Consider the following 21,634-nt stretch of genomic DNA (forward strand, 5'->3'; position numbering starts at 1 on the left):
AATGCCAAATGTTAGCATGGGGGAGCAAGCCAGCAAGCGTAGGGAATGAGGGGCCGAGGTGCTGGCCTTGTTCCTCCAGAGAGGGTGCAGGGTTACCCAGCCAGACATCCTGCCTCCCATCCTCAGCCCCAGCCTCTTCCTCCACACATCCCTGTAGGGTGCCCAGCGACCTTTGGGCACAGGACCACCTAAACCTGGGCCATATCTCTTTGGAACTTAGTTTCGTCTCAGATTTTTGGGAAGCAAAGGTTATGGTCATAGCATCTATGTCCGTAGTCACAGGGAAGCAGGCTTCCCTCAGGGACCTGCCAAGTGTGCACAAATGTGCAGCAGTGTGCAAGGTCAGTGAACCCTGCGGGCAGCCCTGCCTCAGACCCAGCAGGGCTGTTGCTGTGTGTGGCTGTACTCATCGGGAGATGACACAGGTCTTCAGACATCTCTGGATTTCAGAATGGTGGTCACAATTGTGTGTTTAGTGAGCTGCTTTACTGAGCAGGTTGCCTGTATCCGCAGGACTCCTGGCTTTCCATACCTGAAGCCTCTGCGTGTATTCCCGCAGTCCTGGGAGGATGTGTCAGTCCCTTTCCCGGGAAGACCCAAATACCCTGGGCTGGCTGATGGGAGCTGTGCAGGCAAAGTTATCAGAGGCTGTACCCCTACAGTGAAGACAAGCTTCATGGGGGATGCTGTGAGGTGCAGGTTAGCCAGAGGCCACCAACAAGACAGAATGAGGGAATGGGGACAACGCCAAGGAAGCTGCAGCCTGATGGTACTCTCTGCCAGACCCCAGTGGCCACACTACAGGCCCTTCCAAGACCTTCTGCCTTGGCCCCTCTGGCCCCCTGGCCCCTCTAGCCCCTCTCCTCTCATTGGCTCTCCCAGACAGGCCATTCTGGCTACGGCATCTCTGTCCGACCAACAGGCCGGGCAGCGCGTTCCTGCTCTGGTCTGGATGGGACTCCGTCACAGACTAGCCTACAGCCAGACAGCAGCGTGAACTTTCTCAGCTGCCAACTCACGCATTAGCTTTCCCAGCGAGCCGGGCAGACCCACCTTCCTGAGTGGGAGCAGCAGAAGCCCATACAGAGGCCCACTTGGTTGCCGAGGCTGTCCCCCGGGGAACGACGCTCTGCCAGTAAGTGCCTGCAAGGACAGGAAGTGGGTCAAGGCAGGGAACGAGCAGCAGCAGCAGGTGAGCACTGATGAGCCGACGTACCCCACAGCTGCTCAGAGTTCACGGACAGACCCAGAGCACCAGCAGGTGAGCTGCAGGGGGCTCAGGAGGCTGTGCTAGGGAACAAAGAGCCAAGGAGTGTTCACAAGGTGCGGGTCCACTCCAGAACCAAGGCTCTGTGTGAGCATCTCACCCACCAAGACACTCAGAGCTGCAGCTCTGCATTTCAGCAGTGGCGACACCTCCACTTGGGGATGGACTGGTTCGTCCACAGGGCTGCAGGGCGCCGCTGGACCTTTCCCTCCTTTTTTTTTTTTTTTAAGGTTTATTTGTTTTGCAGGTGAAGTTAGAGAGAAGTAGCAGAGGCAGGCCCAGCACAATAGCGTAATGGTTAAGGTCCTCGCCTTGCATGCCCGGGATCCCACATGGGTGCCGGTTCTAATCCCAGCAGCTCCACTTCCCATCCAGCTCTCTGCTTGTGGCCTGGAAAGCAGTGAAGGTCAGTCCAGAGCCTTGGGACCCTGCACCCCTGTGGGAGACCCGGAAAGAAGTTCCTGGCTCCTGGCTTCGGATCAGCGCAGCACCAGCCATTGCAGTCACTTGGGGAGTGAATCATCGGATGGGAAATCTTCCTCTCTGTCTCTCCTCCTCTCTGTACATCTGCCTTTGCAATAAAATAAATAATTCTTAAAAAAAAAAAAAAGAATTAGTAGAGGAAGAAGAGAGAAAGAAATCTTCCACCTACTGGTTCACCTTCCGAATGGCCACAGGGCTGGGCCAAAGCCTGTCATTTCTTCTAGGTTTCCCACATGGATAGCAGGAGTTTCACTTGAACCACCTTCCACTGGATTAAGAGTGGAGTAGCCAGGAGGTGAAACAACACCCATGTGGGAAGCTGGCACTGCAGGTGGCGGCTTTACTCTATGCCACACTGATGCTGGATAATCTGGAGAGATTTTCCATTCACTGGTCCACTCCCCAGATGGTCAAAACCGCCAGAGCTGGGCCAGGCAGAAGCTAAAGTCTCCTCTGTGGGGCACGGAGCCAGGCCCTCGGACCACGGACTTTCCCAGCTCCATCACAGGAAGCTGGACTGGTTGTGGAGCAGCCAGGACTTGAAATGGCATCCACAGAACACACTGATGCTGGAGGCAGTGGCTTGACCCACTATGCCACTCTGCAGGAGGCCCATCTCCTGAGCCATCTCTGCTGCCTCCCAGTGTCTGCACTGGCAAGAAGCTGGTCAAGAGCGACAGCCAGCTATCAAGCTGGGTGTCACAACGGGTGACAGCCACAGGAAACTGCCCATGTACTAACTAGACACTGAAAGACAGACGGAGTTCTAAAGAGAAACTGATCGCAGAGCACCAACTACCTTCTCAAGGTGAGATCTTCAGCTTTTCCTTAAATGTCGGCTTATGAACCATAAAAGTCATCCACGTACCTAGGAGACTGCCTTTGGCGACATGGAATTCATTCTTGCCTGAGGAGATCCACACACCACTGCTGTTGACCCCTAACAGGCTGGGCTGACACTGAAGCTGCTGAGACCAAAATGCCATGCGCAGTTTATCTGCCACCTTTTCTACAGGTGCTTGGGCCACCGTAGCCACCGAGTGTGTGGCATGGATGATGGTCTGGAACAAGCTGCTCTGGTCGAACACGACATAGTCTGTGATGCTCACCTGGGGAAGACGAGCACAGCTCGTGGTCAGTGCAGTTGGCAGCGCCCGCTCAGCTTGCTGACACTTGTCGTGCACGCCCTGACTTCTGCCTTCTGGAAACCAGACAACTGAACACCGCCCCCCACCTCCTGCCCCTCCACACTGCCCAGGAAGCGCAGCAGGACACTGGAGAGCTGCTTCTGGGCCTGTGCTCACGGCTGAGAGAAGACGGTCATGTTGTATTTCACACACTGTTGCACCTGTGGGTCTGCCGCAGCCACACTTTGGTTCTTGTGCTCACAGCACCCCCTCATCTTCTCAAACAAGCTTTTCACTCTGACAAAGGATAATTTTGTTTTTAAATCTAGTTATTTCCAATGGGCAGCATATAAAACTCAGAATCATCGTATAGGTTTTAAAACAGTGTAAGTAGAGAGGTGGTGATGATGACCGTGCTGATGCCCGCATGCCCGGCCGCTCTCCCCACGCACCTCTGCACACGGCCCAGGGCTGCCTCCCCGCTCCATCGCTGGGTGACTGTCCCTCCTGCTGCCGCCCTGTGGGACTGGGGGCAGAGAGCACGAGCGCCTCACTCCTAGGACCGCCTGTGCAGGCACCACTCTCAGATCACACCCAAGACGCTGAGTGAAGTAACACCACTCACCGTAGGAGTAGTTCATAAGCAAAAACAGAGAGAAAGAAGACTTTTCCAAGTCAGCACAGCCATCCCATGGTTTGCATGGGAAACTTCAGTGTGGGACCCTGTGGATACCCAAGTCTCATGCAGCAAAGGGTGTGGTACTAATATACAACCACGCAGGGCTCCTGTGTACATTCAATCACTTCTGATTATCTGGCATACATGGTATTGTTCAGCAAATCACAACAAGATAGTCTACACTTTTTAGTACAAACACAAGTTTTAGAAACATTTTAGGGGCCAACGCCATGAGTTCAAGTCCCAGCTGGTCTACTTCCGATCCAACTATCTGCTTGTGTTCCTGGGAAGGCAGCAGATGGCCCACAGCCTCGGGAACCTGCTCCTGGAAAGGAGGTCCCAAAGCAGCTCCTGGCCCCTCGCTCTGGCCACTGCAGCCATGCGGGGGGTGAACCAGAAGGTGGAAGATCTCTTTCCCTCTCACTCTGTGACTCTGCCTGGGAAGGAACGGGCCTTGCTGAGGTCCGGCAGCCTCAGGGGATGTGCTCAGTGAGTCCTCTGCCAGTCTGGCCAGCAGTCCCCTCACAGTGCCTCAGAGACAAGCCCAGAGGACCAGGCTTCCTCAGGTGAGCGTCGAGGTGGCACTCGCAGCCCCAGGTAGCCATGGTAGGCACTGTCGCAGCATCACATGCAGTCAGATGAGGAGCGTTGCGCAGCCGAACCCGCCGCAGCCTAGCGCAGCAGGCCAGCGCTCCAGGCAGGCAGAGCATGGCTCTGCTGCCCAGTACCTCGAAGGTAACTCTCAAACCAAGTTCCTTTCCTGTAGTGAACTGCATACTGTCACACCTACTTTCTGAAGGCTAGCCAAACCAGAATTCAGCATACCTGTGTGTGTGTGTGCCCTGGGACAAGGCTCCCACAGTGTACAAACTTGTCACAGATTACCTGGTTTCTTAGTGCATATCTGCTACTGGTTAATAAAGTAGACACAGCCCCTTGTGCATTCTCATCTGATCTGCATAGGGTAAAATCGGCCAATCAGCAAGGGGCAGGCGATGACCCAATGGGGATGGGAGGCTGAGGGGACTGCTCCTCTCCTGGCTGCTGGCTGTCCCTGGGAATGCCAGTGGGAGAGCTGGCGCTGCTCTGGAAGGGCATCGGCGGAGGCAGCCTGGCCACGCCCTCCCTGACTACGGGGCTTGTCTTCTTGGGGCACGTGGGAAATGCCACCTAGTTAGAGATCTTTCTCACAAGGAGGGACAGGTGTATTTTAACTGTGGGTTGACGTTCTTAGCGTATCAGCTCAGAATTAAACACCCTAATTACCTATTTTCTTCAATCAAAAATCACTACTTTATTGAACCTAAAACAAAAAAAAAATTGAACACAAAAAATAAATAAGTATATGATTTCTTTAAACAACAGAACTTCAGTGCCTATTTCCTGTCCTTGACGTTTTATATACTCAAACACAGGAACTTCAAGCTTCAAACATTATCAGCACCATCTCCGCATGAAGAAGGGCACCCACCTGCCACCAGTGGTCCTCCTCTCCTTGCGGCCTTTTGGGCGTGACACCAGTTCTGAACCACAGCTTCCCGTGGGTGTCCAAGGCCCAGAGGGTCTGCTGATCCCCGAGAGTGATGCACACAGGCTCCAGGGCTTGCCTTTCACTGCAACCAAGAACATGGCTGTAGAGCCCCGTGGAGTTATCAACTCAGGCCTCCGCGCCACACTCAGGACCATCCCCACGAACAGGCATCCACCCATTGCTGCGGCTCCAGGAGACGGAGCCAAGTGCCTCCTCAGCCACGTAGGCTCGGCCCCAGCACCCTCAAGACTCACAACAGGTACTCGGTAAAGATCAAATTCCAACCAAGATTAACCAGTTTTTTTAAAAAAGAAAGTATCTTCCGTTCACTGGTTCACTTCCCAAATACTCCAAGAGCCAGGTCTAGGCGAGGCGAAGCCAGAGCCAGGAACTCCATCCAGGTCTCTTATGCGGGTACAGAAGTCCAAGCATCTGGGCTGCCCTCTGCTGCCTTCCCAGGTACAACAGCAGGACATCAAAGCAGAGCCGAGCAGCCAGGATCGCAATGACAGCAGAACCTTAACGCACTGCTAAGCAATGCTGGCCCCAAAGGGCTAGATCTTGAACCATAAATTACAGCTCAGAGATAAATTCCAATGCATTACAGTAAAAATAAAAATGTCTGGGGACAGGCATTCCCAGCAGGAGTTAGGACACAGGTTGAGATGCTGCTGGCCTGGCCACAGCCTCTCACTGTTAATTCCATGTCTTCTTGTTAAAGCACATCTGGGAGACAGCACTGCCGGCTCCCACAGCTGGGCTCCTGCCATCTCACACAAGACAGGCACTGAGTTCCTGGCTCCCAGCAGCCACTGCAGGCATCCAGGGAGCGAACCAATGCATGGGCGTTCTCTTAATGTCTCTCAAACGGTAACAAGGAAAGTTAGGAATCTTTGGGGAAGGAAGGGAGGAAGTTAGTTAGTTAGTTAGTTTAGGCTTGCACTCTCCCTGCTGCTCAGGGTTAGAGAGCAGTCACAGGAGCGAATCTGCGGCCATGGCCTCGGACAAGGCACAGGCACACCCTCCCAGCCCCACAGGGTTGGGTTCTGCCCTGGACACAGCTGGGCTTACCAGGAAGGAGGGGCATGAACGCACCCCCTCCCCTCTGGGCAGGTACCTGACAATGTCAAATGTCCACTGCTCTCCCTCTGGACAGAAGCTGCTCACGCCTTCCCGGTACAGCAGAGCCCGCTGCTCCGTCAGCGCCCACACCACACTGCTGCGGGCTGCGACCTGGGCCAGCGGGTACGGGCACTCCACTTTGACAGCGCGGGCACAGGGACGGTCCACACTGAGACCTGCAAGGACAGGGACGAAACCCAGGCCTCATAATTGGGACTACACTCTTCAGTTGACTTTTACCTACTTTTTTTAAGATCGATTTTTTGGGGGCCCAGTGCCGTGGCCTAGCGGCTAAGGTCCTGGTTTTGAACACGCCCGGGATCTCATATGGGCACCGGTTCTAATCCCAGCTGCTCCACTTCCCATGCAGCTCCTTGGTGTGGCCTGGGAAAGCAGTCGAGGACGGCCCAATGCTTTGGGACCCTGCACCCGCATGGGAGGCCTAGAGGAAGCTCCTGGCTCCTGGCTCTGGATCAGCACAGCACCAGCCGTTGCACTCACTTGGAGAGTGAATCATCGGATGGAAGATCTTCCTCTCTATCTCTCCTCCTCTCTGTATATCTGACTTTGTAATAAAAATAAATCTTTAAAAATTGATGTTTTTTTAATTGGAAAGGCAGATTTCACAGAGAGGAGTGATAGGAAGATCTTCCATCCACTGGTTCACTTCCCAAGTGGCCACAACAGCTGGAGCTGAGTCAATCTAAAGCCAGGATCCAGAAGGCTCCTCAGGCCTCACACACAGGTGCAGGGTTCAAGGCCTTGGGCCACCCTCTCCTGTTTGGCCAGGCCACAGACACGGAGATGGATGAGAAGTGCTGCTGCTGGGACAGGAATCGTCGCCCATATGGAATCCTTGTGCATGCAAGGCGAGGACTTTAGCCACTAGGCTACTGTGCCAGGTCTATTATTATTTTTTTTAAGGTTTACTTAAAAAAAAAAAAAAAGGTTTAGTTGATAAAACATGGATTATTCTGCTTCAATGCCCTGTCCACCTAACGCGTGTGGCCACTCTATAGACATATGCCGAGGAGTCTGGTGACACAGCAGTGCCCGACCCTCTTGTCACCAGCCTGGCCCTCTGCGGAGACATCCTGTATTTCCCACGAGGTATCCGAGGCCTGCCACAACATCAAGGTGCCACCCAGGCCTCTTCCTCCTGGCACCTCTGCCAGGAAAGTGCACTCAAATCTGCGCCCCATCTCATCCAGTAAACACGCCTTAGTGTCGGAGTTCTCAGGGAGCGGTAACTCACCTGCATGAATTCAGATGCCACAAACTCCAGAGCCAAGGCTAGCCCTGCCAGGAAGCCAGGCTTGGCTCACCTGAAATCACTGCCTGGCTGGTTAGAGACCGGCAACACCTCACTCCTGGCCAGAAGTACACACCCTCCCACCAGGAACCAAATTCAAGCATCCTGGAAGCTGATACAGGGCCCCACGAAGCTGACAGGACTGTCTGCCACGGTCCGGGTCCTTCTCAGCAAGGACTTCCCGCCAAGAGGCCCCTAGCTGGCAGCTCCCCGTGGACCAGGCCAGTCTCCAGCACCAGCAATACTAAATGGTCAGGTGATGGTCACACACATCCAAGATGAATTTCTAACTGCCACTCCCCTTCCCAGACACTGAGAAATCACACTGCTTTTGGAAAAGCGTTTTCCATTTTGCTGACAATCCATAAGAACTGACTCTCACTAAAGTTCACTTTTAATAACCAATTCCCACCAGACCACTTCCGGCAGCTAGAAGTTTCTGTAAGGGCAGTTTCCTAGCACTAAGTTGTACTGAGAGCAAACAGTTTCTTGTTCTTTTTGCCACAACATATATGCAAATAAAGGCCCAGGAGCCAGGCTCTGGCCTGTCTGCTGACAAGTGTGGTCAGCTTCAGCAGGGCCAGTTGTGCTGGCCAGTTCAGCCCCTGGTCTCATCCATTCTGGTCCTCCATTTGTACCGCCAGGGTGGACTTGTGCAATTCCACGACAACTGCTAATACATTCCCACAACTGCTAATACATTCCCAAGGCAAATCGCCTCTTTTCAGAGTTTTCACGGTAGGTGATTTAGCCTCTGAGCCCGGCTCCAGCGTGAGACTAACAAGCAGCTGCAGGGAGGGGTGCTGGGCACGGCTTCGGCTACCTGTCTGCAGGTACAGGTCTCCGTTGGTCCTGATGACCCACGCTGTGTCGTCACTCAGGGCCACAAACACCGCCTGGGGCAGGGCTTCGTACCAGTGCCGCTTCCCTTTGATGGTCACCTTTCCACACGCGAAAGCGCGGTTTGACTTCTGCTCAATCTTCCACAGAAGGGTTCCTGTGGAAAGAATTCTATTCACTGAAAATAAACATTGAAATCATCTACACAACAAGCTAGAATCTGGCCATTGAGGGACGCAGAGAGATCTCCAAAACATCCCGTGGCTTCTGGCGACAGAGCCCCTGCTCCCTAGCCACTCTCCACCAGCTGCACACTGGGGACTCAACCTCCCAGGCCTCACGCGCAGCAGGCACGGAAGGGGAGCATGACTGTTACAGAGAGGGCAGGGTGTCAGCATGCAGCAGTCTGGGCGTGCCGCAGGCGCTCAGCCCACCAGGAGGGATCACAGCAGCGCTCTGGTGAGATAACCACCCCAAACGCGCATCCTGTGCCTGCAGAGGGGCCCCGGGGCGAACCTGAAGGGGAGACTGCCACCTGTTGGACGGCATCTTCAAACTTCTGCCAGCGAAGCCCAGCGCCTGGCAGCGCGCTGCAGAACAGGCCACCCTTGTAGTCCAGGCACCAGATGTACTTCTCGGAGACCGCCAGGCTGAGGATACCATAGCCAGGCCCGGAGTAGCCCATCCAGCTCTCTGCAAACTAACCACACAAGGCTGAGTGCTGTGTCAGAGGACGCGAGGGCACTGGCCACGTTGGTTTCAACAAGGATGTAAGCTGCAGCTGAGAAGCCAGGCCAGGCCCACCTGCGTTGACTTTGGCATCCCCTGCTAGAAACATTCTGGAAGAGAGTTCTTGTGTCCCATGAACACTCCACAGCGGCCCTGGGCCACATGGCGTCACAGCAGCATCTTACTCCCACAGAGCTGTGCTCTTCAGCAGCTGAGTGCAGATCACCACAGGACTGCTGCCAAGTACAGCTGCCTTCCTCAGCCTATTCTTCAGGTACTGCCCACATGCCCGGTCCTGGGGAAAGCGCTGGGAGAAGCTTGCGGGAACCACCCTGTTCGACTGAATTTTTTAGACTAATTTCACTGCTAGGATCCTCTTAAAAATAATAGGTAAACAAAGCATTCACACTTTAACCAACTGCAAATGAAATTCTGTACAAATGCCCAACCCTTCTCAATTGGGCCCTATAACATCAAGCCCAATTTGTCCCAACCCAAAACCCAGTCCCAAAAGAAAACCCACAAAGTTGATTAGCTTTCCAGCTACTCAAGGGACATTTTCTAAGGGAAACAGCACTACGGAAAAATACTTTCATGATCTGAAAACTTCAGGATAGTTAATTACCTTCCTAACTAAGTGTTCGGATAGATCCACAGGAGACTGGGTATACCGAGCTTGACTCCTGGGTGGTTTGGGGTGGAGAGCGACCTCCGTGGCAGGGTCCAGGGAGGGTGGGACCCACGCCCACAGCCTGCACCGAGTCCTCTCCTGCCCTGAGGAATATGCCAGGGCCAAGTCAGCCCTCCCCAAAGGTGCTACCACTTGCACCTACACCAGTCACGCCCTGCTGGGCCAAAACACACAGCAAGATGGGCTGTGTCCTGCGCAGCGTCGGAAGCAGCTCAAGCCACGCCAGGGCCCACTGCTGGAAATCCCGAGAATGCACATGACCTCCCGGGCTCGGGCAGAACCACATGCCTTTCCACAGCACTGCTGCATCAGACCAAGCCGTCCCCTGGCCTGAGCGCACGCACCTGATCTGACGTGAGCAGGCCAGCATCATCCCCTCCTGGCTGGTTCAGGTCCTGCAGGGAACGAGCAGCTGTGAGTTCAGCCACACTCGCCTCTGAGGATGAAGAGGGAAGCCCATGGGCGTAGATGTCCTCTTCATCACTGGACATCAGTGCTGCATCCTGGGAGGGAGGCTCAAGCCAAGGCTGCCGGGCACTGGCTACTAAGGCAGGGGCCACAGGAGCCAACCGTCCACTGCTGCCCCCGGGGTCATACTCTGCAATGGGTGTTTCTGCCCTCTGCCCTGTGTTGTCCTTGGAGACAGCCTGCCAGGGGTCCGGGCCAAGGTGGCAAAGGGCCCCTGCACCCCTCAACATGTCCTGCTCCAGGCTGTGCTCCTCAGGGTCACCTTCATCAACCCCACTCACAGGCTGCCCCTGTTCAGCACCCGGGCCCCACAAGAGGCTGGAAGGTGCCAGGGGTGGTTCCAGCAGCGGGGCTTCAGCAACAAGACCTTGCGAGTCACAGGCTTCTGGGCACCCCAGTGCCTTGGCAGAGCCATCTTGTTCTCGGAGGGGTGACTGCCCACTGCTGGGTCTGTCTTCCACAGGATAAGGCTCCTCTCTGAGCCCTGAGACATCATCAGCTGTCCCATCCTCCCTCGAGAGCAAGTGTAGACCCAGCCCTGCACTGAGGGCCTCCGTCTCACGACCACAGTGACTCCATGGCACTTGGGCTCCAACACCACTTTCTTCACCCAGGAACTCGGGCGCAGACTTGGCCACCTCCACGATGCTGAACGTCTCAGGGTCACGACTGTCCGCTACGACCCTGCTCCCCTCAGCACTGAGGCCGCTCTCCCGCTCAGGAGACTCGGTGATCAGTGGGTCCCCACCGCTGCCCGGCATGCTGGGGCTCCTGGAGGGCAGGTCAGTGTCGCCAGGCCACTCAGAGCAGGGAGTCGATTCCAGGGAACTGTGACAGGCACTTCCGCTTCCACCTTCTGATTTAAAATAAAGGGCTGACTTTATCGAACACAAATTTTAGGCTCAAGAAACAAATGTGTATTTATACATGTTTTCTTTTAAAGACTTATTTATGTAATTGGAAAGTAAGATTTACAGAGAAGGAGATGCAGAGAGAAAGATCTTCTGTCCACCAGCTCACTCCCCAGGTAGCTGAACATCCAGAGCTGAGCCGATCTGAAGCCAGGAGCCAGGAGCCTCTTCCAGGTCTCCCACGGGGGTGCAGGCAGGAGCCAGGAGCCTCCTCCAGGTCTACCACACGGGTGCAGAATCCCAAGGCTTTGGGCTGTCCTGCTTTCCAAGGCCACAAGCAGGGAGCTAATGGGAAATGGAGCTGCCGGGACAAGAATTGGTGCCCATATAGAATCTTGGCACATGTAAGGCAAGGACTTTATCCACTAGGCTACTTAGATCCCAGTGTGGTTTAGTTACTGCAGTGTGGTTTAGTTTTATAAGCAAACAAATAATTCGCTTGTTGGCAGATATTGAAGTCTTACTGAAGAATATGCTACAAACCACAATGGGCAGGGATAGTCTTGTTGCTTGGTTAAGCTGCAGCATCCCATGTCCCAGCTGCTCCACCTCCGACCCAGCTCCCTGCCTGTGGCCTGGGAAAATGATTGAGGACAACCCAAAGCCTTGGGACCCTGCACCCACGTGGGAGACCTGGAAGAGGCTTTGGGCTCCTGGCTTTGGATAAGCACAGCTCCAGCTGTTGCAGCCGCTTGGGGAGTCAATCAAAAGACAGAGGATCTTCCTCTCTATCTTTCCTCTATATATCTGACTTTCCAATTAGAAAAAAAAAAATCTTTAAAAAATATCTAAGCCACTGGAGCCATTTGGAGAATGAACCAGCAGACTGAAGATCTGTCTGCCTCTCCTTCTAACTTTCCCTTTCAAATAAAAATAAACAAATATTTACCAAAAAAAAATACCAATCAATGCGAAATCCCACATGTGGTAAAAACTATCCAATACTAGACTTACACTGTCCCACCGACACACCAAGTGACAGCTGGCCTATTTCAGTGACTTTGTACTCTCCATCTGATTCTCTTCTAGTTCCTGAAAATCTAGGACGCGCACTGGGTCTAGCACAGCCATGCCCATCTTGGAATGCCCAATTCCCATCTCTTACTAAAGCACACCCTGGGCTCATGGAATTGGGTCCTTGTCACCCATCCAGGCAAGCCACACTGAGCTCTGTCAAACCCAGCCCTAGTGCTGTGAATAAGCACAGAGTTCTCTGCCTCGCAAACGAGGAAACAAACAAAAACCTGGCCACACCACCATGATTAGATTGACAAGAGCACTGTGACGCAGAAAGCCCAGGGCCCTTAGCGCGTGGCAGGGCCACAAGCACTTCTGGTTCCTGCGACTGTCGGGTCCGGCATGCCACGCACGATGGCACGTGTGTAACGTGCCGTGATGATGGAGTGTACGCACGTGCGCCTGTGTGTACTGCTGGGAAAGGAACACATTCATTTCTGGAAGATCCTCTTCACTTCTCAATGAACAGGCCTGGCTCACTCAGAGAGAAGCAGTGTTCCTAATATGGCAGGTGTGCAACTCCCAGAGTGTGGAAGCCTCCTCGCTGAAACCCCCCGAGCCACACCTGTCTTTGCAGGGCCATGCACAGTACCCCTCACCCCCACAGGCCACACATGTCTGCAGGGCTGTGCATGGTACCCCTCACCCCCACAGGCCACACATGTCTGCAGGGCTATGCATGGTACCCCACACCCCCAAAGGCCGCACATGTCTGTGCAGAGCTGTGCATGGTACCCTTCACTCCCACAGGCCACACATGTCTGCAGGGCTGTGCATGGTACCCCTCACCCCCCTGGGCCACACATGTCTGCAGGGCTGTGCATGGTACCCCTTACCCCCCTGGGCCGCACATGTCTGCAGGGCTGTGGACCGTATTTCACACCCTCATGGGCTGCATGTACTCGTGCAGGGCTGCGGATGGTACCTGTTTTCTTCTTCCTCTTCTTCTTCACCTTGACAGGCTTCACAACCAGCTCCTGGTCAAAGTCCTCCGAGCTGAGGACACTGAACCTCTGTAGGCAGGGCTGGCCGGCCTTGCCCAGCTCCGGGGCCACGGGGAGGCCCGAGCCACTGTCGGTGGAGTGCAGAGAGCTGCTCCTGCTCCGGGGCTCGCTGGCTGCTGAGCTGGCCACTGACGCTCCACGGAGCCGTGTCTCAGATGCTGTGTCCTCTGCTGGCTTCTCCACCTGCTGCCCCTGGGCTCGTTCTGAGCATCCTAAGGGGTCCAGGCCATTTCTCACTGAGAAAGAAGAGTATGGGTTTAGTGCTCTCAGTCAAAGGAAAGCTCGTTCTAAAAAGCCAAGGCTGCAGCCTGCTGAAGAACTCAAGAATTCTAAATTCACAGACACCAGTACAACTAACAAAACTACAAGGAGGGGCACAAGGCTCAGTTGGCTCACCCCCACCTCCAAGTGCCAGCATCCCACATGGACACCTGTTTGTGTCCTGGCTGCTCTACTTCCCATCCAGCTCCTGCTTTGCCCCTGGGAAGCAGATATACAGAGAGGAGGAGAGATAGAGAGGAAGATCTTCTGTCCGATGATTCACTCCCCAAGTGAGTGCAATGGCTGGTGCTGCGCTGATCCGAAGCCAGGAGCCAGGAACTTCTTTCCGGGTCTCCCACAGGGGTGCAGGGTCCCAAGGCTTTGGGCTGTCCGCGACTGCTTTCCCAGGCCACAAGCAGGGAGCTGGATGGGAAGTGGAGCTGCCGGGATTAGAACCGGTGCCCATATGGGATCCCGGCGCGTTCAAGGTGAGGACCTTAGCCGCACTGCACCAAGCCCAACTTTATACATTATAAATTGTAATTACTTAGCACAGAGGGTAGAACACCCCACCACACATACTGCTTTTTATATGGAATACAAACCTATTGATGCTAGTCCTTCAGGTCTGCTCGAAATCCTTATAATGTTCCTATCTCCCTTTAAGAAAAATATTTCATTTTCTGTGCAGGAAACAGATACAATATCACCTGATCCTTCTAAACCAGCAATTGTGGCCTGTTAAAAAAAAAAGAAGAAGAAAACAACACAAATTCAGGCTATATTAATAGTCCAAAGAGGTCAAATGGCAACTGTACTTGCTACAATGTCCCAGACACGCTGAGGCCTTCTGTCCACACAGGGAAGTGGCATCCGTCCTGTGTGACCCACGGTCAGTCTCACAGAGCACACACGCAACAGCAGCAGCCCCTGCCCACGCCCCATTTGCACCAAGATGAAGCTTGCCCTGCTGTACCAGGCAGGGTCCTCTGATTTGTGCCCTGGCCATGGCACCACGGCTCCCATGGTCGGACATGTGGCTGGTGCAATTCTGTCCCTGCTCACCGGGGCAACTCCAATGCCTTGCGTTTGCCAACGCCTGGCACCTTGATTCGCTTGTTCATATGGCAGCTCACAGCCCTTTTCACCGAGTGCTGTGTGGCACGTCACTCCTGGGCCTCCAGGCTGAGCCACTCCATCGGCATAGAGCTGCCCCTTCTGTGCACATCTGGCAGGGAGCCCAGGATGCACTGCAACCTACAGCTTTGGAAAGGATAAGGATGATTTCCCCATCATCCGCGACACAACACAGGACGAGCGAGTTCACAGTGACCCATGTCCCTGCTCCTCAGTGACCGCCACCTGAGCAGTTCACAGTGGAACACAGGGTCCCTAAGCTCTTGCTTAACTGCTCAATAACCCTGGCAAACAGCTAGAAACCTGCCGAGCACTGTCACCGTGAGTCCAGACCCCAATGCCGGCCAGCAGCATCTGGGCATGGCTGTTTGTGCTGGCATTCCTCTGCCTATAAAATGAAGTTAATTGTACCTACTAAGTAAAGTCTTGGCAAAGCATTCAGATGAAAAGAATCAGTGTGCAGGAAGCGTGTTGAGGGTTTCTCAGAACTTTCCCAAATGACACCTCCTCGCCCACAGCTGACAAGGCAAGCAGGCCCTCATGACCATGTGCAGAAGCCCACCTCCTCTGACTTCCTGCTTCCTACCAGACTCTGGCTCTAGACCTGACACCATGAAGGTCTCTGATGTGCTGGGAGGGCTCTTCCTGTTTCTTGTGCCTGTTCAGTTTAAAAAATGTGTGTGCAGGGCCCGGCGCGGTGGCGCAAGTGGTTAAAGGTCCTCGCCTTGCACGCCCGGGATCCCATATGGGCGCCGGTTCTAATCCCGGCAGCCCCACTTCCCTTCCAGCTCCCTGCCTGTGGCCTGGGAAAGCAGTCGAGGACGGCCCAAGGCTTTGGGAACCTGCACCCGCGTGGGAGACCCGGAAGAGGCTCCTGGCTTCGGATCGGCATAGTATCGGCCCGTTGCGCTCACTTGGGGAGTGAATCATCGGACGGAAGATCTTCCTCTCTGTCTCTCCTCTCTGTATATCCGCCTTTCCAATGAAAAAATAATAAAAATAAATCTTAAAAAAAAAAAACAAAATGTGTTTGTAAGCTGTACCAAACACTGGCTGTGAGTCGGAGTTAGACGGACACCTCATGTGCATGAGCTGCAGCTTGGGACTAGCTGTCCTGTCAGCAGAGTGCTGCCCAGTTTCTTTGAGTTCATCCATACGCTCTCTTCCTGTGGCATCCGGAAGTAAGACCGCATTTGGTGTATCGCAATTCAAAGTTCACCTTCATATGAACCAGCCTTTCTAAATATCAGAACTCATGCCCCAACAGGTGCGTCATTGAGAGAAAGTTCTCAGTTAACTTTGTATCAAAAGAGGTAGCAACTAATGGTAATGCATCCGGAGAAGCATCTCCAGAGCCAGTGGGAAACAACACCACAAGTGTCAGGGCGTGGTATGGGGGCCCGTCCATGGCCATCATTTGTGAACAGCTTTTTCCTTGGGAGTTCTAATAGTGCTTGTTTCATTTTAAGGAATGAAGTAATAAGTTCTGGTGGTGAAGGCAGTTTTACTAACATGGGTACTCTCTGGGGATTGACTGTATTTCTAAAAAGCTGGACTAGTGCCCTTTGGATACCATTGTGTTCCTTTTTAAAGTGAACTTGTGCTTCTGGATACCACCATGAACTCTATGTGGAGGCAAAGAAACTTTTTCAGACTTCTAAATTTGTAATAAAGGCAATTTTAAACATAAAGTTTCGAATGTCTGGAAAAAAAATCAGTGTGCAATCACACAGTTCCTGACGCCACGGACCAAGGACGTGGATGCTCGCCAAGCACCTGAGAACACGCCGACTGCCAAAGGAAAAGCGTTGTGCAAGGCCCACAGGCCCCTGCCCAGCACGCCCAGCTCCTGCTCGCTGTCCAGCCGACAGAACACCATCGTCTGCTCTCTGAAGTCAGCGTTTCCTAAACCAGTGTCGACAGGCACGGCATACAACAGTTACTCAGAAGCTTTCCCATTCCTGCTGCGGGGCAGAAGTGAGCAGCATGGCGTGGTCTGCAGGTGGGCAGTAAGGAATACAAAGAACTGGGCAGGGCTCATCTAAAACCACGAAGAATGATGCTAAACAGTTTTAGAGATTTTATTTGAAAAACAGAGTGATAGAAAGGGGGTAAACAGAGTCTGAGAGACCCGTTCACTGGCTCACTGTCCAGATGAACACACCAGCTGGGCCAGGCTGGAGGCAGGGGTCAGACACCCTATCTGGGTCTTTCCCGTGGGTGCAGGGGCCCGAGCATTTGTGCAATCCTCTGCTGCTTTCCCAAGCGCATCATTAAGGAGTTGGATGAGCAGTGGGGCAGTTGGGGCCTGAACTGGGGCTCTGATTCAGAACAGTGGTCTTGTAGGTGGCGTCTTAATTCACAGAGCCACAGTGCTGGCCACTAAACAGCAGTGTGAAAGCACACCGGCCCATCTCCTGGGATAACCTCATAGCACCCCGCCATAGCAGAAACTGTTTGCTACCAGGTAGCCATCAAGGAGCAGGTGCAGCATTTAAGTCACCACTTGGGACACCTAGTAAAGGCCTGGGCTCCATGTACAGCGGCTGCTGCTAAACTCAGCCCCTTGCTCATGCACGCATGGGAGCAGCCGGCAACGGCTTGAGTGCCCAGGCCCCTGCCATCCACACGGGGACCTGCATGGAGCTCCCGGACTCAGCCCAGCTGAGACTGATGCAGGCGTTCGGCGTGAACTAGAAGTAACTACAGTGAAAACCCAATGCCAGAGTAACATGGCTATAGCTGAGTAAGAACGAGGGTGGAGGAGCCGGAGGAAGGGAGCCAGTGCTGGCGTGGGCACTGTGCGGATGGCTGCTCTCCGTGTCACTGCAGCTGCCAGGCCAGGGCTCTTGGCAAATCTGCTCATCTCAACTTGGTAGTTGAGGAAAAATGTGTCTCAAATAGACACCAGAGAACAAGTTTAACTTTGTACTTAAGTACAAAAAAATCATTTCTTGGCAAGAGGAAAGAATGTAAATATCAAAACATTTTGTTCAAATCTATAAGAAGTACCAGACCTTGGCTGGGTCTTCCCCACTAGCCCTAAGGAACAAGTGACCATGAAATGGATATCCGCCAGCTTCCCAGCTCCGCCAGCCCGGGCCTGGAGCCTCTGCTGACTGACCTCTCACCTGGTTGATGGTGTCCAGGAGATAGATGCTGTATTCGTTCCAGCTCAACACCCAGCCATCCTGCAAGAAGCAGGAGAGCAGGCCCAGCTGCCTCTCAGACAGGCTGCAGCCTCCCCCATGCGAAGGCTCCACGCGTGGGTACAGCTCGAAAGGCTGGATTCCTCCGGCGAACACGTCTTTTAGGATAAATGTAGCTTGAACCGTCCCATGAACATCAGCCTTCCACAGCCGGAGCCCAGGCCTTGAGGCATACAAGGTTAGATCGCTCTGCTTACAGAGTCCTGGTATGAAACAAGCGCCAAATTTCCCAGTACTGGAAGAAAGAAGAGGAGAACGCTGGACATTGTCAACCCCTGATGTGAACTATGACAAGAACTGTTGTCTAAGGGCCCAACAGCTGTCCCTCTCTTGCCTTCCGCACGGCCTTGCTTTTAGGTAACCAGACCACAGCGTCCTTCCTGCCCCCAGAGGCCTCCCGCTGCCGCACAGGCCCATCCAGGAGGGGTGATGCATCTCGCGCTGTGCCCTGGGGGTGGGCCCCACTCTCCTGTTAAGCCCCCTGCCAACAACTGGAGGAGGAAGCTGAAGGGACGAGGCCAGGCGCCTGCAGGGACCCGAGCAGACGGAGAAGCAGGGGAACACTTCCTGACCCGTCTCTGTAAGCCCATTAAGGGCAGTGTCCCCTGGGCATCCGCTCTGGTGGCAGCACTGAATCATCAGCCATACAAACCTGCAGCTCTCCGTGCGCACTCAGCCATCATTTACTCCTTTCACTTTCATTCCAAAACCAGCAAGAAGCCATTTGCGTATTTCTGCAATTTGTTTTTCTCTCATCTAACATTTTGTTTCTAAAAACAGAACTTTATTGATAAAAGCTGGGATGCTCACGCATTCATTTTGACTGCTGTGTAATATTCTATTATTTATTTGTGGATAATTTTTTGTATTTTGAAAAAGGGCACTCTGAGCATTTTTATACCTACCCCTGTACAAGTGTTACACCTACCCCTGTACAAATGTTGTTAAGTTTGTCAAGGATATTTCACAGTGAAATTGTTGTTTTGAGAGCATATTCAAGTTTAATCTTTTTATTTCTAAAAATTTATTTATTTTCATTGGAAAGTCAGATTTACAGAGAAGGAGAGACAGAGAGAAAGATTTTCCATCCACTGATTCACTCCCCAAGCGGCTGCAATGGACAGAACCGAGCCAATCCGGAGCCAGGAGCTTTTTCCTGGTCTCCCATGTGAATGACAGGGGCCCAGGTACTTGGCACTCGGGTTGTCATCTTCAGCTTTCGCAGAAGTATCATCAGGGACCAGGAGCTTAAGTGGAGGAGGCAGGGAATAAGGAGTCTTGGGTCCTGGCCAAGGACACCTGGAAGTTCTGGGCTCCTGGTTTCAATCTGGCTCAGCACGGCCTACGGCGGTGTTTGGAAAACAAACCAATCTATAGTTATCTCTGTCTGTCTTTCCCCACTTTCAAGGAGAAGAAAATAAACATTCCAGGGCCCGGTGTAATAGCGTAGTGGTTAAGGTCCTTGCCTTGAATGTGCTGGGATCCCATATTGGTTCTGGTCCTAATCCTGGCAGCTCCACTTCCCATCCAGCTCCCTGCCATTGGCCTGGGAAAGCAATCAAGGACGGCCCAGAGCAATGGGACCGTGCACTGCATGGGAGACCTGGAAAGAAGTTCCTGGCTCCTGGCTTCGGACCGCTGTAGCACCTGGGGAGTGAACCATCGGATGGAAGATGTTCCTCTCTGTACATCTGCCTTTCCAATAAAAATAAATAAATCTTAAATATTCCAAAAATACATATTGATAATATAGTCCACTGATGGTCCAGTGTTGGGGGCCAGCACTGTGGAGTAGTGGATAAGCCCTGGCATCCCATATGGGTGCTAGTTCAAGTCCTGACTGCTGCACTTCTAATCTAACTGTCTAACAATGCATCCAGGGGATGGTCCAGGTCTCTGAACCCCTGCACTCATGTGGGAGACTCAGGAGAAGCTCGTGGCTTTGGCCTGGCCCAGCTCTAGTCATTGTGATATGGAGAGTGACCCAGTAAAAGGATTCTCTCTCTGTCACTCTGCAAAATTTGTCCTTCAAATAAATGTAAAGGGTTGAGGACAGATTGTGCTAAGCAGAGCCACTGTACGTCCCGACACGCCAGAGGTCTAGGGCTGGGAGCGGGCCTGGCCCAGCCCAGCCCTCATTTAAATAGGCAGGAGCTTCACCCAAACACTCGCGCTGCCTTCTGCTGCTTTCCCAGGCTCAACAGCCAGGGGCTTGGAAGTGGAATAAGTAACATTCCTATGGGATGCTAGTGCTACTGGAGGCGCTTAACCTGCCGCGGGCGACACTGGAGCTGTCCTCACACACGCACCACAGCATCCACTGGGACAAGCACTCCGTGGGTTTCTGTGCTCAGCACGGTGGTGACCTGTGTTGAGAGATGTGCGTAAACTAGAAGACAGAATCCCAGCGTCTGCAGAGTGCCTGAAGGCAGAGGAGCAAATCGGCAGATGAAGATTCTTTCTCAAATAAATGAAGTTTTTAAAAATGGGGGAGGTAAGAGGGAGAGAAGGAAAGACACGATCCTTGCCTGTCTGTCAACACGGCAGAGGCAGATGCCTAATGGTGTGCCAAGTTCTCCAAGCAGCAGACCAGCCCACCAGAGCAAACACAGCAGCGACACTGGTGTCAGGCACACAGCGGACAGGCACGAGTCGGGCCGTCTCACCGAGCACAGTCCTGGGGCAGCTAGCTCCAAGAACCATGGAAATAGCTCAGGAGCCGACTGGGAGAAGGCAGCTGAGCTGGTAAGAAGCAGCTAGAGCTGGCGGCAACTTGCTCTAGACCTGACCTAGACACTGTCCAGTTACCAGGGGACTCTGCCCTTTATAACGGCATTGAACCTGACACTTCCACTTTGTTTAAGGACCACACTACTACGAAACGTGTGGGGATGGGCAGCATGGCACAGCATGTCAGCCTGCCACTTACAATGCCTACATTTTACAACAGAGTGCCACCTGAGTCAGATCACTCTGCTTTCAATCAAGCCACCTGCTAATGCAGATAAGAGCTCCAAAGTTTGGGAGGCAATTACCCACAGAGCAGACTGGGAAGGACTCGTGGGCCCGGGGTTCAGGCTGGCCCAGCCCTGCCTGGTGCAGGAAATTGGGGAGTGAACCAGCAAATGGAAGATCTCTCTTTCTGTCTTTAGGAGTTGTTTTTTTTTTTTAAGATTTATTTTAGGGCCCGGCGCGGTGGCGCAAGTGGTTAAAGGTCTTCGCCTTGAACGCCCGGGATCCCAAATGGGCGCCGGTTCTAATCCCGGCAGCTCCACTTCCCTTCCAGCTCCCTGCCTGTGGCCTGGGAAAGCAGTCGAGGACGGCCCAAAGCCTTGGGACCCTGCACCCGCGTGGGAGACCCAGAAGAGGCTCCTGGCTCCTGGCTTCAGCCAACACTTTGGCCAAGCCTGGCGTGCTCTCCCACCAGCTTCCCATATTAGAGTCTTCAGTTCAAAGGTCACTGGCCTGGGAAAGCCTTTCTCAACCATGCTAACCAAGAAGCCTCCTGGGGCTAGCTGGGTAGTACAGTGGGTTATGCCTTCATGTGCAAGATGGGTGCTAGCTTGAGCCCCAGCTGTCTCGCCTCTCATCTAACTCACATTTTTTTTTAAAGATTTATTTATTTATTGGAAAGTCAGATATACAGAGAGGAGGAGAGACAGAGAGGAAGATCTTCCATCCAATGATTCACTCCCCAAGTGAGCGCAACGACCGATGCTATGCCAATCTGAAGCCAGGAGCCTCTTCCGGGTCTCCCACGCGGGTGCAGGGTCCCAAAGCTTTGGGCCGTCCTCGACTGCTTTCCCAGGCCACAGGCAGGGAGCTGGATGGGAAGCGGGGCTGCCA

The 21,634-nt window shown here is 53.4% G+C and overlaps 1 protein-coding gene across 1 annotated transcript in view; it reads right to left on the reverse strand.

Annotated features, from left to right (window-relative positions):
- Window positions 1–21,634, reverse strand: part of TECPR2 (tectonin beta-propeller repeat containing 2) — a 44,198-nt gene that overhangs the window by 13,633 nt on the left and 8,931 nt on the right. The window contains exons 6-15 of the mRNA XM_040975040.1: window positions 17,711–18,023; window positions 14,048–14,180; window positions 13,103–13,417; window positions 10,126–11,105; window positions 8,878–9,061; window positions 8,345–8,518; window positions 6,205–6,385; window positions 5,028–5,169; window positions 2,619–2,859; window positions 1,054–1,143 (exon numbers count right to left, since the gene is read on the reverse strand). Of these exons, the coding sequence (XP_040830974.1) occupies window positions 1,054–1,143; window positions 2,619–2,859; window positions 5,028–5,169; window positions 6,205–6,385; window positions 8,345–8,518; window positions 8,878–9,061; window positions 10,126–11,105; window positions 13,103–13,417; window positions 14,048–14,180; window positions 17,711–18,023 (2,753 nt within the window). The remainder of the gene's footprint in view (window positions 1–1,053; window positions 1,144–2,618; window positions 2,860–5,027; window positions 5,170–6,204; window positions 6,386–8,344; window positions 8,519–8,877; window positions 9,062–10,125; window positions 11,106–13,102; window positions 13,418–14,047; window positions 14,181–17,710; window positions 18,024–21,634) is intronic.

This window comes from Ochotona curzoniae, unplaced genomic scaffold, assembly GCF_017591425.1.
Source record: "Ochotona curzoniae isolate NIBS_2020 unplaced genomic scaffold, NIBS_Ocur_1.0 contig_2688, whole genome shotgun sequence".
Classification (NCBI taxonomy): Eukaryota; Metazoa; Chordata; class Mammalia; order Lagomorpha; family Ochotonidae; genus Ochotona; species Ochotona curzoniae.